Source organism: Oryzias latipes, chromosome 8, assembly GCF_002234675.1.
Source record: "Oryzias latipes chromosome 8, ASM223467v1".
Classification (NCBI taxonomy): Eukaryota; Metazoa; Chordata; class Actinopteri; order Beloniformes; family Adrianichthyidae; genus Oryzias; species Oryzias latipes.
In genome coordinates, this window is record NC_019866.2 from 6,895,722 (window position 1) to 6,912,296 (window position 16,575).

The window sequence follows — 16,575 nt, forward strand, 5'->3', positions numbered from 1 at the left end:
AATTGTATGGATGACCAGAAAAGTAAGATTTGGTGTAAATATAGAAAAGTAGAAATTGGAAAAATGCTTACTGTAGCGAGCATACGCCAGGGACACTGCAAGTCCATTGTTTGTAAAGTTAAGTAAATAATTGGGTATATTCTTGAACATAAAACATATGTTACATTAAAAAAATCTGTTTTCTTTTAGATTTTCAAAATTATTTCAGCTAAATGTGTGAAATGAAGTGGTCAAAAAAAATATTAGGACTCTCCTTACACAAAACCTTAAAAAAAAAACTGCAGGTAAACAGGTGCAATAAATCAAATTCTCCTCCAGATCATGTGACATTACAACAATGACGGCTACACTCACTAAAAGGATTTATTTGTACATTCTTCACAAATAAATCAGTTGGTTCTTAGCACAACAGGTCACAAAGTAGTGGCACAAAGAGATGCTAAACCTGCCATGCTGAGGTGATTGAAGGGTTAACGCCCTGTGAAACTAAAACAGTGTGATGTCTTACTTGAAGGGAAGAGAGAATCCACACACGTCTTGCTGAAAGGTCAAGTGCAGCAGTGAGTGTGGATGAGGTGCAGCTTATTCAGATCATTTTAGCTTTTTTTTTTATGTTGGATGATGGCAGCACATTAGAGCAACAGGTGGAGGGATGGCAAATTATCTGGATGGGTAAAAGTGGTCCAGTGTCATTGGGATGAGGGGAGACCCTTACCTCACCTCAACTAAACAGAAAAAATAATGCGTTACCGTAAGGTGAAAAATTGGGCCAGTAAACGCGTCACTGAGAGCTCCAATTATGAATAATCACTTAATGTATCTTCTCTGAGCTCAATGGAAATGCTTCTCCCACCTCCTGTCTGGTCTCCTTTAAACACATCTTCTCAGTTTCCCTCTATAAATACAAAAGGTGCCGTTTCCAAGGTGACAACTCCATGGAGAATTGGCCACCTAAATTTCTAAGAGGGTAAACAAGAGAGTAAGAAGAGGTCTAACAGTAATCCAGTCACATCCTGCTTGTTCACGTCAGTCCTTAAGGAAATGCTGTTGAACAGCAGAGAACAAGATTCACATTTGATCTTTGACTACATGTCAGTTCTTAGGCATTTGACAGCACAAGATCGCCATCCAGTGAGGACGAAGGAAACTGCAACAACTGACATCTTCAGGAACACATTAACAAGCTAAAAGATGAAGAAATATTAGTGAAAAGAATCCAAAAGTGCCATTTAAAGTGTTTATAAAAACATTTACAACAGACTTTTATAGAGCTCCAATGAAGAGGCAGCTGAAGCGTGTACAATAAAGATTCTCTTTATTATAGTGCATTTATCAGATGTTACAGAATGAGTTATAAAAGAAGCAAAAAGGCATTGAAGAAATAAACGGCAGCATGTGACTCGTACAGAAACAAATGAAGACGTCACAGCTGAAAAAAAATCATGAAAAAACATGGCGAGAATTACGATTTACAAGATTTTATCAGGTTCTTTCAGTAAACTCAAGTGTAGCTTTTTAGAAATACCAAGACAGACAAAGAGAGATTAATCATTCTGTTAGTAATCAAAGAAACATCAAAAATGTCCAGTTGTAGAAAAATAACCAGGTAACATTTAGTTCTCCGAGGCTTTTGGCCTGCTCAGTTTTTTTGTTTTTTTTCCAGATATTGTTTAGTTTAAGACCTCCTGCTAAGACCTCCGGGACAAAGAAAAATAACAACATTCGGACCGGGTTAGAATACAATCCTAGCTTGGAACTGTCTGCTGGTGTAGAGCAATGAGGAGCGCGATGGCGTGCGAGTTCGCTGCAAAGGCTGCGGCTTTCTTCACGCGAGCCTGTGGTGTGAAAGCTGATGGTTCAGTGCAAACAAACAAAATAAACTGAAGCCATAAAGAAAAAAAGGAAACAGTCTGCAGCGATGACTAATCATTTTCAGGACAACCATCAAGCACTAATGATGTGGTCAACTGCATTTTCTGTGTCCTCGGGAGAGAAAAAAAAGCTGAAAAAAATACCGCCCACCACACAAAACTGAACTGAACACTAAGAATTGTTCCTGGAAAAAATATAAACTAACATACTGGTCCCTGAAGAAAGTAAAGCAAACCCCTGTCAGCTAATACCGATGCCCACTGGGCCACAGATGGATCAAAAGTAACATAAAATCAATAAAAATAACTATAAAAAAACAAGAACCTAAATAAGGAACTACTTACAACTAAAAAAAAAAACGTTTACCAGTAAAGAAAGAACCAGAACAACTTAAAAAGGAGGCTGGCTGAACTGAAATCCACACAAACAACCATAAACCATGCTGAAGATACACTCTCAACATATGGAAACCAATTGTCGCCATTTTCTGATCCATTTCTTGCACTTTGGGGGGGAAAAAAGCGACCCATAGCTGACATGAGATGTCTCTAAAGGTGGAAAGGAAGTTAAACCCATCAAGGAATCGCTGCCATATTAGGTTAGCATTTGACCATCAGGGACTTGTAGTACAGAAGACGAGAAAAAGGTCTGTTTTGATCTTGGATATCAAAACCAGTACCAAACCCTGCAGAACGATCTGCCACTGTTGGCCTCCATGACACTTTCAAATACAAAAACGGAATCATCTTTTGGTTTTTTTGTCTGTTGACATTCCTTTAAGAGCACGTACAGCCTCGGCGTCGTGTGTTGCTTTTTGCGTTAAACTACAGCACCCTGACAAAGAGAAATGAGGTGAACGGGAGCAGACTGTGTCGAAGGCACAGCAGGGAGACTCCCAAGAAGCTCACACATGCAAGCACACATGCATTCATTCAAAAATACTTATCCAAACACACAAACAGTACATGGATGAAGGGCCGCACTGGCCAAAAGGTCCAACCGTTCAAAAAAGAAAAAAGAAAAGAAAGTATGTAGAAGAGAAGGAGATATCAGGACCAGTGCATTCCCCCAACAACGCTGCAGAAGGAGCTGACGGATGAAGAGGTAATCAATCATTTGGCGTTTTTTAGCTGGTTCGAAAGCCAGTCCAGACCCTCATAGAGCCCATCTCCGCTTGTGGCGCATGTAGCCTGAATGTACCAGTTACGGTGGCGCAGGGAGTGCAAGCACAGCTTATCTGTGATCTCTGCTGCGTTCATCGCATTTGGAAGATCCTAGAAGAGCAGTAGATTCACCATTTAGGTTTCATTGAACCAAATTATTCTTAAAAAAACAAAAAAATGACAGTTGAACGAATAATTCACCTGTTTGTTGGCAAACACCAGCAGGACAGCATCCCTCAGCTCATCCTCAGCCAACATTCGCATCAGCTCCTCCTTGGCCTCCCCGACTCGCTCCCTGTCGTTACTGTCCACCACAAAGATGAGGCCTGCAAATGAAAAACACTGCGGTTGGAATCCGAATATTTGATCAGCAGAAGTGTACAGTTTGAACGAAAACAGAAACCCTGTCACACACCTTGTGTGTTTTGGAAATAATGCCTCCAAAGTGGCCTGATTTTGTCCTGACCGCCAACATCCCACACTGTAAAACTGATGTTCTTAAATTCTACAGTCTCAACATTAAAGCCTGCGAAAGGGAAAAACAGTTTTATTTTCTTATATGTATATTAACAACAGTACCAGGATAAAAGACTGTAAACTGTGCTGGACTCAATAACTCACCAATGGTTGGGATTGTAGTCACTATTTCTCCCAGTTTGAGTTTGTACAGGATGGTGGTCTTTCCGGCAGCATCCAGACCAACCATGAGGATCCTCATCTCTTTCTTTCCAAACAATCCTCGGAAGAGGCTAGCGAAATTCCCCATCTTGGCTCACCTGCAGAGATAGAAGCAAAGCTGAGAGGCTGGATGTGTCAAATCTGATGGCTACAGGTGAACGACAGCAAGGAATGGTTGTTGCGTTTGTTGCAACAACCAGGAAAAGGACTAACAGTATGACACTACACCTTTCTTAGCATTAATTAGTATCATTTCCATGAGGGAAAGCATTGTTGTTTTTCTAATAACTCAAATTTACATAACCTTAATACAATAATCAATGAGTAATTAAATCTGATCTTAAATGAAGTGCATCAAAAAACTGAGCAATAAAATAAATATGAAGTTGGTTTTAAAAATCTATTTTATCCTCAACTCCTTATCTTAAACCAACGAAATAAAAATAAAAACAACACAAAGGGTCACTTTGTGCTGACCAGGAATTCAGAAACCCTTACAAAAACAATGGAAATCTGCTTAAAAAAAGACACTTTAAAACCAAACTAAATAAACTCCATTCTCTCTAAATAAATATTAGTGATATCTTTTAGAAAGTCAAATAAAAGTAAAAAAGAAAACCCCAAAATTGCCAAAAAAGAAGTCAAAGCATTCGTTTTCTATTAGGTTTGAAAAATGTGCTTATTTTGATGGTATTACATAAAACATTGATGGAATTTTGTGTTTGTTTTTGGTCATTTGGGGGTTGATTTAACACAGAGGTTAGAGTCGCCGATTTATCGCTGTTCTCTCTTTTTTTTTGCGTTGGTGGAGTTTTGGTCATATAAAAAGGTTTTTATTGCTTACATGTCATGTAAATAACCACGTCTTGCTGAACGTACTCTTATTATGAAATCCAAACCACCACTAAAATAAAAAAATCAATTTTAGAAACATTTGCTAGCTCGATGCCCAACCTTTCCCCGACCCCTGATGGAATGCACGTACGCACATGACTTTTCTGATGGAGGGGGAGCGCCGTGTGAGCGGAAGAGGGAGACTGAATGAGACTACTACGATCACGCGTGGCTGGCTTAAAAGTGACATCCATGCAGGTTGTAGGCCTTTTCCATATGCAGAACAAACATATGCATTTATATTTCATATAATTATTTCCCGAAACATCCTGTATAGCCGATTCAGCCAGCCAGTCATAATGTGCTATTTAATAAACGGTAAGCATCGCTTTGTCAAACAAATGTTAAAATGATCGTTTTACAAGAGTAATTTCCCTATGAAACAGGAATGTAAATATTAAAAAGATGCCAACAGTAACCCTAAACTCTGAAGTAATCATGATAAGGATATGATATTCACTAAAGTTGTTTTCTTTTTTAACATAACTACATAAAACTCTGGGCTGTAGTTTTCTACAGTTCTTTTCACTTTACCAGAATTCAGTTATCTTTTAAAAAAAATATACTTTTTCAGAATTTATTCCGATTTCTTTAACTTCCAAAAACATGCATTTAAAGACGAGCTGCATTCTTTGGTCCGGTGATTGCAGATGTTCAATCACTAAATTCATTCAGAAAAAGCAATAATGCCCCATAAAAAAAGAAATCATTAACATTTTCTGAAATCTCCTATACTTTATACGAAGCAAATTATGCATTTGTTTAAAAAGAAATAGTTTTAGTTTCTTTACATCCAAATAGAAAATAGACTGCAATGTCATCCCATAAATTGTTTCTGTTATATAATTAGCATTTATAATAATAGAGGCCTACAAGCAATTCATTTTTTAAGCCAGTTAGAGAGTGATTGATTTTAAGTTCAAAAGTTATATTTGGATTACAGTTTTAAATTGGTGTTTAATTAAAGAGAGACTGTATTTCTGTGAATGACAATGAGTCAGTGTTTTAATATAAAACCAATTATGCGTCATCCAGATCACACAACACACAGAAGGCCTCAGTCATCAGTGTAAAGCTAACAAAGCGATATGAACAAACAGGGAGCAGCCTGAAGTGTGTGACACTTGAGTAGATTAAAAAAAAAAAAGAAAATAATGGTAACGCACAAAAAAAGTGAAGTGAACAGCACAGACAACACAAGGTACCAGCTAAGTTAACCAGAATATTTTTCAAATTGAAACAGCTGAATGGCAAAAACATTTATAAGATAGCATTATAGTAAATGCCAGAGTATTAGCTACAAAATTGTTTTGATTATTTTTTGTAACTACTACTAAATCAATAGATTCTTTAAGGGTTTCATTCAGTCTTCAAGGAGGAAGTGCAAGATCCTAAAAAGTAGTCTTTAAACAGGACTGACAGGTTCAAGTGACAGCGACTTGATGGTATGTTCAGCACACACAACATTATTCAAACAAACTAATCAACTGACCATATTTATGTTTTAATCACTAACGTATGAGAGTTCCTGTTTAAAATCCAAGAAAATGAAGACATTTTGTAAGAATTCTTCCATTAAAAAAAGCGACCAACTCTAAGCTTCTCCATAATAAATCTAAACAATCATTTAAAAAAAATCAGCAAAATAACTTATTATGAGGTATTATTGCCTTAAGACGTTTTAGACACTTTTAATGTATTATTAATTAAAATTATCACAGGAAATATTTGTCCTATACCTCCTAGTTTTGATTTACCATTAGTTGATGGAAAGCTTAAGTTTATTATACAGATATCTTTTAAATCAGACTACCCTAAACTTAGTCAGCTGACTACCGCTCATTCAAGTTCAATGGTGATGCGTTCAACGTCTTACCGTATTTTTTTTTTTTTTTTTTTGCCTCTTTATGGGTTTATCAGTACTGCAAGAGATTTCAAATATTCATCAAATGCAAAGTAAGATTGGTCATCACACGAAAAAAATATAGTCATTAGAAATGCGAAAATATGTCATAGAATCTGAGGGTAAAATCTTCACTGATGACGTTAATAGATTAGCCTATTAGCGTAAGACGATTTACACACCAACGAGAAAATCAAGAGAGAAACAGTCGCAGACGTTTTTGTAATGAATTTACAAGAAAGTGTCTTTTGTTTGGCTAAAATAATGTATAAATCCTCGCGTTGAAATTAAATGAATCATCCTTGGCTTGGGAAACAAGCTACCGAACTTAAGTCTATTTTCAGTCTTATTCGGTCTAAAGAGGCACCAATTGTGGGAACTTAAACAAAGTGACCTATTTTAATTACTATCGAGTCTGAAATGGATGGAAAAAATAAATAAAGCAATAAATGGGGGAATGAAAATCTACCTTTACTGACGTTTCTCGAAGCGTCTTCACTGCTCCTTCGCAACAATAAAATGGCGTTTTCCGGTGTCTCCTTCGTCATCACATCCTTCTCCGGTTTTTCTTCTTCGTCTTCCTCAACTTTTCTGATGTTTACAACAGCGCCACCAAGATGCGAGGCGTTTTCACGGAAAATATCTGATCCGAGAAGGGAAAAAGTAACCTAAGTATATAAATGAATTTGTTTCTCTCTTGAGGGTAAAACGGAATAAATCATGCTTAAATACGGTTTTCGGTCTCAAATGTGTTAATAAGAAACAGTCAAAAGAATCCAGGAACTATTTAGAAAACAAAATGTACTGATATTAAAATATATAAATTTTCAAAGTCTTCATTAGAAATCCAAACATGAATTAATTAATTTCTGTTTCTACATTATTTTTTAATTCAGTTAGGCTACTACTAGGAAAATGTTCAGAAAAATGACTTTGTTGAAAAAGGATGTTGTACATGTGTAAATAAACGAATCAAACAAGATGACATATATACGACATATAATATAGAAAAAGAGCAAAAAAGGACAAGTTGATTCAATGCTGTAAACAAGTAAAATCACATGAAAGTTTTAAAAAAAATTAGCTATGTGGAAAAGAGGTTACACATAACTACATTTTGTTGTAGGCATAATTTATGTTTCATACAAAATTATCCTTTACAGAGATTAAAAACTACATTTACAGATAAAGAAATTCCCAAATATATGTAACAGAAAACATGTCACAAAAAATAAAGAAAAGAAAGATATCTTCATGGTTATCTGGGAGAGAATTGGAGAAATAGTCATGTTTCACATTATTTTTGGTCTGGAAAATGGCAACTATTATCTTTCATTCTTCACTAGAGGGAGCTCTGTCCAAATCTGGAAGACAAAGAAGAAATTTGATTGCAGCCAAAGACCCAAGACTTCAATCAGATTCTGCATCCTGTCTTTTACTGCTGTTTCCTATATGTATTTTTCACATATAATGATTCATTTTGTTTTCAAAAACGGTACATGGCGAATTAAACCAAAATATCACCATGTTACAATAACTAATAACTACTAACATGGCCTGTCAGACCAAACCTGTATGGACTCCTTATGGAGATTAGAAGGAGAGGTTTAGCAGCAAGACAGACAATTAAATGTACTTTGAGTGATCAGCACAAGAGTTATAAAACTAAAGTTCTGACAGCTAAATCCCCGAGCAGAATCTAACAATGTGTTAAAAACCAGAAACATCAGCAATTTGCAGGAGTTAATGTAGATGCTGATAAGTCTAGAAAGGCTTGTGGGGGATATTCTAAACTCTGGACTCCATAATTATACAGTTAAAAAAATCATTTAAAAGCAGGAAAGAGCTAGAAGTAAATCTAAATGTGCTTTAAAGTCTGCTTCAGTACATCAGAAAATTGACCAAAAGGTTTGTCTTAGACTTTGGGCTCATGACATTTTAAAACAATACCTTCTGTTTGATGCAGGTGTGTGGTCGGGCCGAGGCTAGATTTTTGGGAAAGTTACCACAATGAAACCTATTTGCTTTCAAAAAGTAGATAACACCTGACAGATTTTTAGATTAAACGGAAATTTTCAATTAAAAAAATCTGTTTTGAAAAGACAAACTCATAATGAAAACTGTAAAGCATGGTGGTGGAGGGGTCATGATTATTATATCAAATGTTTATCAGATAAGTTAAAGTGGCATGCTGCACAGAATTAAATAAGTAACACAAAAAATATATCAAACTGAAGCAAGACAAAAAAATGTTAAGATGTAAAACAAGTAGCGAAGGCTGGAAATTCAACTGTTTCACACAGCAAATTAAGATTTTGTTTGTTTTGTTTTATTTTTTGACAAAATTTGCGTCGGTGTGCAACGCAATAAAGCAACTACACACTTTAAAGCATTCCCTCCTTCTGTGTAGTCAAATAAACTTAGTGGCTCCGCAGCTCCGCGCACCTGGGTGGTGTCGCTTTGGGAGGGAACAAACATTATGCTCAGACTCCAATAAGGGTGCGGCACGATGATGCATCCTCCTCCAAAAATCCTGCCTCCCTGCAGACCGCTGAGCCATGCGCACCAGGCTGAAAGTCTGTGTGCGTGTGGGGCCCCTTAAAGAGAAGCGCCGAGCAGACGGCTCAGACTTTCCCACTTGAAGAATCAGCGAAATGAGGAACAGCGCCAACCCGGCACCATGCGCTCCAGGCTCCCAAGGACCGCCTGCATACTGCGAATCATTGCACTTTGCATCCTTCTCTCGCACGCCGCAGCTTATTTTGGGTCAGATATTTAACTTTTTCTGCCAGTGAATTGTGTTTGTATCTGTTGGAAGTTTTAGCCAAATTACGCACGCGTAAAAGCGGAGAAGCCTGAATGTCTATGGAGGTGAAGCCATGTCGGAGCTTTTTCTCTATACGCATTTCATAGATGAGCCAAAAGTGTCATTTTTATTTTTTTCAGAACTAAAGAAATATTGTTATTTGAACCTTTCAACCGATTTGAAGGATATATTTTTTTATTTTTGCGCACCAAACTCTGCGCGCGCAGAGAATACGAAGAAAGAACAAGAAGGCTTCTCAATTCTTGAATGTTTTAGCTTTAATACGTATATCTCCACTTTTTAAGTAGACTATTTTAACATGGTCTTTGAGATGATCAATTCTTATTTATCACTGTGAGATTTTTTTTAGGTCGATGAAATCTGTTATTTATTCCAACGTCTTTATTTCTCCTCCTGTTTTCTCTCCTCTCTGCGCAGACTGACAGGCCGGGAACCTTTGGTGTTTTTACCAGGTCCTTTTTCCAATGACGCTCCAACAGGAAAGGCCCACCTGAAGCAGTGCGAGCAGATGACTCTGACCAGGCGGCAGAAGAGACTGTGTCGCAGGGAGCCTGGTTTGGCAGAGACGCTCCGGGAGTCTGTGCGCTTAAGCCTTCTGGAGTGCCGCTATCAGTTCAGAAACGAGCGCTGGAACTGCAGCCTGGATGGCCGAGGGAGCCTCCTGAAAAAAGGTTAGCCTTCCCCTTAAGCCTTTAATTTAAAATCGCGTTGGCTTTACTCAACTTGACCACAGAGATATTAATGGGCAGGAAACCGCTTCCTGCGGGAACAAGCTGGATTGCTTCTCAAACAAAGTCTGTGATTTTCTTTAATCCATCTTTAGATTTGTGCGTTTTTGTTTCTCTCCATGCAGTCGCTATTAAATCAAGGATGTTGTCTTTGTTTTTTTATCTAGCTGCATGTTTAAATGAAAACACACACATGTGCAGAAGCTGTTTTGGTAAATAGTTTAAAATAGTAATAGACAAATCTGTTTAAAATCAATTTTCCATCCAGGGTGGGTTTCTTTAATACTTCTTGGTTAAACAAGATCCCCTTTAATTCAATAAATTCCACTATAATTAGATTTTTATACAAAATTTTACATCATTAACTTAAAATATTTTGACTTTTTTGTCTCTTTCTTTTTCCTTGTGGGTGTTTTTATTTTTTTTATTTAGAAGATTTAATACTACTAGTGCTCCAAACCAAGCATTTAAAAAAAAAAACTGTCCCTGAATTTGTTTATCTAAAAGCACCTTCTGCTTAATTAGATGCAATAATTGATTGTCTTCCTTTTGGAAGAGGGTCAATACATTCAATTAAAAACCCCTCCAGATCTGCTGTGCATGCAAAGTGCTGTCGGATCTTTCGAGTTTTATGAATATAGATATCAATGTGTGGGAGAACGTGAACAGGTCAGCACAGAGGTAATGAGAGAGTAGGAAGCCACAAAATGTGTTGTGGTGAAGAACGCTCAAGCCCTGTGGTTATTTTTATCTCAGGAAAGTGCCCATTCCCAGAGGAAAAGGGTGGCGTGATTACCCACTTTCATCTGGGAAAATACTTAGTCAAAATAATAATTAATTAGATCAAAATAAACCCCTGGTGAGGAATCTGAGTGGAGCAAATACCAGTGCACAAACAAAATGTCTAAACTTGCAAGTTTTTGTCAATATTTTCATTTAAAGTCCCAAACCCTGGTCTAGAAAGCAGTTTTGCTTATTTTTCAAAAAATATTACACATTTTTAACTCAAATCATCAATCAATCAGAGTCTTTTTGGATTGGAAATGACCAGTGAAGAGTAATTGTTTTTATTGAGACCTTTAATCTCCTTTCCCCCCCAGCTTTCAAGGAGACTGCCTTCCTGCTGGCTGTGTCCTCTGCAGCGCTAACCCATGCCCTCGCCAAGGCGTGCAGCTCAGGACGCATGGAGAGGTGCACGTGTGACGATTCCCCCGGCATCCAGCATCGGGAGGCGTGGCAGTGGGGGGTTTGTGGCGACAACCTCAAATACAGCACCAAGTTTCTGAAGAAGTTCCTCGGACAAAAACGAGTCAGCAAGGACCTGCGGGCTCAAATGGAAGCCCACAACATCAACGTTGGCACACGGGTGAGTGTGACGTCAAATGTTGTTCAGAAAAAACAACATGTCTTTTACGATGAAGCCTGAGGCAGCACCACTTCAGCCGCACTTTGCTCAATTATCAGGGCTGTTATTTAGCATGGAAATTATACTCTTAACACACTAACATGCATCAGAGGTTTAAACCCCACCTGTATATTTTTGAAAAGTGCCAGTCAGACAACCCCACCTCCCAATTCCAGTTAGCTGCCATGTTTGGCTTGGGTGGGTAATGCAAGGAGACAAGGTGGCTGCTGGGATTGTTGGAGCCAGGTGTTTTTAGGCATGATAAAGCTTGCTGTGCGGGCCAACAGAAAATTAAAGGTCTCGTGTCGGAGGGAACGATTATAACTTTGGCCGTTTTCTTTTTTTTTTTTTTTTTTTTGTAAATATACGAGCAAGCATTTCTTTCCACTAACTGGATCACTGCGCTCTTCATAAATCCACTTAATGTTCGTAACCACCATTCCGACGCTCCAAAATAGCAATCCTCAGGGTGTTAACCTGCACCTCACACCTTGATGGTCCTAGTGAGTAAAAAAAGGTTAGAAAAAAGAAGAAAAAACATAACAGGAAGGACTTTATCTTATCTCATCAGAGCTGAGTTAAAAGTTTCCCATCATTGTGGCTGAAAAGAGACTTGGAGTCACGTTAACAAAAAGCATGAAGTGGTTGAGGTGTCCTCAGCTCGCAGTAATGGTCCTCAAAAGCCCCTGAGGGGTTCATACCTGCGCAGGGAGGAACTGAGCAGAACTTTTCAACCTAGAAGTGGCCTCTGGCCCTCTGCGTTTGACCTGTCTCTGGCCCCAGCTGCCCTCGGTCTGACTGATTGCTCTCTCATCACTGACCATCAAGCTCAGTGAACTATTAACCTGAAGCAGGAGACCCCATCCCGGGCCACTGTTGCATCTTTTCTGCTCAAACAGAAATTCTTTATTAATGTTTTCCATGAGCAGGCTCATGCTCGAAACTGGGCGTAGATACTCCTGTCTGGGTTGCAAGTCGTCTTTGCCTCAGGCTTGGCGTAAAAAAAGAAAGGGAGAGAGGCAGACACAGCTAGTTATGGAAAAGCAGGGAAGAAAATAGCAGGAACTGTCCAGATGAGAAATGAGAGCTGAATGAAATACAGCCAGCTCAACTGTCCTCCTCAATCCAATATGTCAACATTTTTGACTGAGGTGAGCTTCAGGCACGTATCTACAGACCAGCACCCTAAAACTTTACCCCCCCCCCCCCCCCCCCCCCCCCATGCAGGAAACCACCTCCCTTTGTCAAGATAGACCCCACAGATAAGGCGCCAGGTAATGAATCAAACTGAAAGATTTTTTTTTTCTCCCCATCGTTCTTCTTAGGCAGTGAAGAGTGGTCTGAAGACGACTTGCAAGTGTCACGGCGTCTCCGGCTCTTGCGCCGTACGGACTTGCTGGAAGCAGCTGTCTCCTTTTCATGACACTGGGCGGCTGCTGAAGTACAGATACGACACCGCGGTCAAAGTACTGAGTGTCACCAATGCAGCCACAGGGGAAACAGAGCTGGCGGGCCCTCGCCGCCACAGCCAGAGTCCTCGCACAACTGACCTGGTCTACCTGGAAGACTCCCCCAGCTTCTGCAGGCCCTCCAGGTATTCACCGGGCACAGGTGGGAGGTCGTGCGCCAAAGACACAAGCTGCCAGAGTTTATGCTGCGGACGTGGCTACAACACGGCAATGCACCTCACCAGCCTGTCCTGCCACTGCCAGGTGCGCTGGTGCTGCCATGTGGAGTGTCAAACGTGCGTGAGGGAGGAGGAGAGGTATACCTGCAAAAATGCTTAAATAAATGGCGGTGTGACACAAAAACAACAGACTTGGAGATAAAAGAAAAAAGAATGAACAATGGACCCAGACAAAGACACATTTGAACAAGACAAATCGGCCTTAGATGTTTCACTAAGGGACCTTCAACTGTTTGCTGACTTGCATGCTATATTAGGAGGAATATAGGAGTGTAATTTGTACTTGATAATAATCACCATATTTTACAGCTTACTGTAGGTGAGGATGTTTTCACACTTCCATGCTTTTCTCTGGTTGGATGCACTGAAATCCTGCTTTTGCTCCCCCTTTTTTGGGGGAATCAAGCTCTTCAAACAGAAACTGGACTGGATGCAACCGGCAGTGCGGCATCAAACCACAACTGCCTTTGAAACTGACTTTACTGTTTTGTAATTCCCCTCCCACATTTGACTATTTATTGTGCTAGTCTTTGTGTCTGTTATATTGCTGCTTTACACGTTAAATCCTGTCATCAAGTGATGCCAAAGAGGCTTAAGTGGACTTGAGAGGAATTTACCTGTCTGTCTTTCTGACTGCTGTTTTCTGCTGTGGAGAACTTAAAGGTTCTTTTCTGAGTAAAAGCACTTGAGTTGCTCTGTTATGGTTTTTTGTTATGTTATAAAGTGTATTGTTCTAAAGATATATGCCTTGGCCGAATCACTGGATGCTTCAAAGGGGTTCCTGATATCACTGACGTACAGAACAATACAATTGCATGCATTAACAGGGTTATTGTGTAAACAAAGAAGCTGGGTTTCAGTTGAGCTTATGGAAATCTCTATGGAAATCTCTACATAGACTGATGTGTGCCTGAGCAGAACAAAGGGAAAGGTTAACAGTGAAGGAACACTGTCTTTAAAAATCTGCTTCATGCAGGAGCGCACTAGATCCGCTCTCCTTTTTTTTTTTTACTTTAAAGTGTAAAATTGCCCAACTGAACGATTTGGTCTTTAAAGTCTAAATTAGCCACATCTTTGTTCTGTGAGTCTTTGAAGAGGGTCAGTCATGCTCCCTATTTTCCCCTAATTGCTAATCAAAGAAAATCACAGTGTTTACTCCTCTAATATCCAGCTCTATGTCCATATGTGCAGGTTAAAGGTGCAAGTTGAACCCCAAATCACAACAACCTGTAGACTTTATGTTTTAGCAAAGAGATTCTCAGCTGGATGTGAATGAAAAGTCACACTGGGGCTCCAGGCGTCTGACATTGTGGAATTATAATTTTCTACCTCACTTCAACTTTTGGCAAAAAAAGAAAAACGGAAAGATTTATGAGCTATGCAGAGCTACCTTCTCTGTAGATACATGTCTCTCCCTCTGCATCCGTCTTCTATATCATATTTTTGCTGTTTGTACAGGTCCTGTGAATGTGTTGATGCGCACGACCGATCGATGTTTTAAATCTTCACACTTTTATTTAAAGCAAATAAGAAATAATAAAAAAGGTGTACATTTGTAAGTCCTGCCTGACTGCCACGTTTTTAGTCACGTCGCTCGCTCACTCATCCACGTGCCTGAAACTCCGAGCGAAACCGCTTCCTGTCGATGACGCCCTCCCCTCCTCCTTTTCATGTGAAACCTCGGAGGTCTTGCAGCATCACCCAAAGCCACCCAGTAAAGCTCAAGAGGGGTGGGCACACGTACAGGTGTGGTGCCTCCGGCTTGAACACCAGCTATGATGACAATCATAATGAAGACGATGATAAAGGTGATGACTTGAGGGAAAACATTTGACCCCGCAGCATCACTGCAAGAAAGTTACGACAGAGCGTTTTGTGGCCGATTATCCAAGAATCATAGGTATCATAGGAATCATAGAGGTATCAGAGAGCCTCCAGGAAACAGAGGTCATTGTATGAGATATTTAGAATATGCAGACTTTGTTGTTGCTTTATGATTGCCGTGATTTAGTGTTATTATTCCTTAATAAAACCTCAACCTGAATGTAGGGGTGGGTTCTAAAATGATTCACTATCTTTGTGGACAAAACTTGTCTTCAACCAGATTTTGGTTACATTTAGCAAAAGTGACAAGAAATAATTAGTTTTTTTTTATTAGAAAAATGCTTAAAAGAGTGAAATGTATTCAAATATCTCTAGTTTTTTTTATAACTCCAAACTATGTGCTTAAAAAGGTCAACATTTAAAACAATACTTGGCAAAATCAAACTTTTTATGAATATTTCATTTCATAAGAGCTATAAGCAGCCCTCCTAAAGCTCTATCCCACCTGTGGCTGTTCCGGTAAAATCTCATATCTCCACATTTGACCCGATCAGATGGTTTGCACAGCGACAAGACGTTTCAGTCCATCTCATAACGGCATTATGTAAGCTGTCTAAAACACATGCCCTTTGCTACAAAATGGATTTCCCCTCTCAGGCAATAAAGTCGAGAACTTCAGTTTATACACGAAATGCGTCAACGTCTTTCCGATAGGTCGGGTCAAGCAGGTTCACATCACTACTGACTCACTATATTAACTCCTCATATTATAATATTTCAGATCAATATTTAACTGTTTTCCAGCTTGAATGATGTTTATTTAGAAAAAAAAACAGAGCTGCTGGATAAAAAATTAGACAGAGGAGTGTGTCAGGGGAGCTGGTTGAGATTTTGAACTGCACGAAGGGAAAAAAGAAGATGGAGGGATGAATAGGGATACGTTTGTGGCCCCAGGAGGCCTATCCCCTGCTGCTGCTGTTGTTGTTTTATAATGAACTCCTAAAGCTTTCATTTCCCTCACTACCCTTAGCGGTGGGGTTGCATGGATGGGGGCTGCCCAGTCAAAAGCTTGATTCGCACGCGAAAACCCCGAGGGTGGCTGCTTTCAGCGGGATGTGGAGGTCGGACTGAACGAGGGTGCAGTAGTCGAGTCTTTGAAACTGTGAGGGCAGAGCAGTTTTTGCATACGTGTGTGAGCACGTGTGGTGTGAACACACCTGTGGTCACTTCTCTGATGATGCCAGTGTGGGCATTCGCTGCCAGGTTGTTCCTGTAAATGCGGGGGCCACGGTCCTTCTAGACGCTGGAGCTTCTCTTAGAAATGCAACAGAGTATCATGAGAAAAAATGGAGGACAGCTGAAAATCCAATTAAAAAACATTCAGCTCCGTGTTAAAAAAAAGTTCACACCACTTTAATTGACTTTGTTTTGCCTTTATAACCTATCTCTGTTATGGTAGCACGCTTCTTGCCCCCATCTGTGCCAATATGATTAATAAAACCAATCAACATAAAAATATTTTAGACTATCAAATGCTTGTAATCATAAAGACCCATTCCAACAAAGATTGTGATTTTGCATTTTTGGCATGTTC

At 39.4% G+C, this 16,575-nt stretch overlaps 2 protein-coding genes across 3 annotated transcripts; one reads left to right on the forward strand and one right to left on the reverse strand.

The window, feature by feature from the left end:
* Positions 1-1,293: 1,293 nt before the first annotated feature.
* LOC101167961 (ADP-ribosylation factor 1) lies at positions 1,294-7,097 on the reverse strand. 2 transcript variants are annotated; one of them, XM_004071313.3, is made up of 5 exons: positions 6,980-7,097; positions 3,657-3,811; positions 3,451-3,561; positions 3,237-3,361; positions 1,294-3,146 (listed from the first exon to the last, which is right to left on the reverse strand). In XM_004071313.3, the coding sequence occupies exons 2-5, from the start codon at positions 3,799-3,801 to the stop codon at positions 2,985-2,987; spliced, it is 543 nt and encodes a 180-aa protein (XP_004071361.1). In that variant the 5' UTR covers positions 3,802-3,811; positions 6,980-7,097; the 3' UTR covers positions 1,294-2,984. The 2 variants fall into 2 exon arrangements, with proteins under 2 accessions (XP_004071361.1, XP_020560832.1); XM_020705173.2 differs by having other exon boundaries at positions 6,990-7,045.
* Positions 7,098-9,018: 1,921 nt separating this feature from the next.
* LOC101173867 (protein Wnt-9b) lies at positions 9,019-14,716 on the forward strand. Its single transcript, XM_023957440.1, has 4 exons — positions 9,019-9,276; positions 9,755-10,008; positions 11,166-11,431; positions 12,796-14,716. The coding sequence occupies exons 1-4, from the start codon at positions 9,191-9,193 to the stop codon at positions 13,255-13,257; spliced, it is 1,068 nt and encodes a 355-aa protein (XP_023813208.1). The 5' UTR covers positions 9,019-9,190; the 3' UTR covers positions 13,258-14,716.
* Positions 14,717-16,575: the final 1,859 nt, after the last annotated feature.

Excerpts from the sequence above, each read along its gene's own strand:
- LOC101167961 (XM_004071313.3), bottom strand. The coding sequence starts at position 3,801 with ATGGGGAATTTCGCTAGCCTCTTCCGAGGATTGTTTGGAAAGAAAGAG. Across the intron at positions 3,362-3,450 it reads TTATTTCCAAAACACACAAG|GCCTCATCTTTGTGGTGGAC; the intron begins GTGTGTGACAGG and ends TTTCATTTGCAG. Across the intron at positions 3,147-3,236 it reads TGGTGTTTGCCAACAAACAG|GATCTTCCAAATGCGATGAA; the intron begins GTGAATTATTCG and ends CTGCTCTTCTAG.
- LOC101173867 (XM_023957440.1), top strand. The coding sequence starts at position 9,191 with ATGCGCTCCAGGCTCCCAAGGACCGCCTGCATACTGCGAATCATTGCA. Across the intron at positions 9,277-9,754 it reads CACGCCGCAGCTTATTTTGG|ACTGACAGGCCGGGAACCTT; the intron begins GTCAGATATTTA and ends CTCTCTGCGCAG. Across the intron at positions 11,432-12,795 it reads ACATCAACGTTGGCACACGG|GCAGTGAAGAGTGGTCTGAA; the intron begins GTGAGTGTGACG and ends CGTTCTTCTTAG.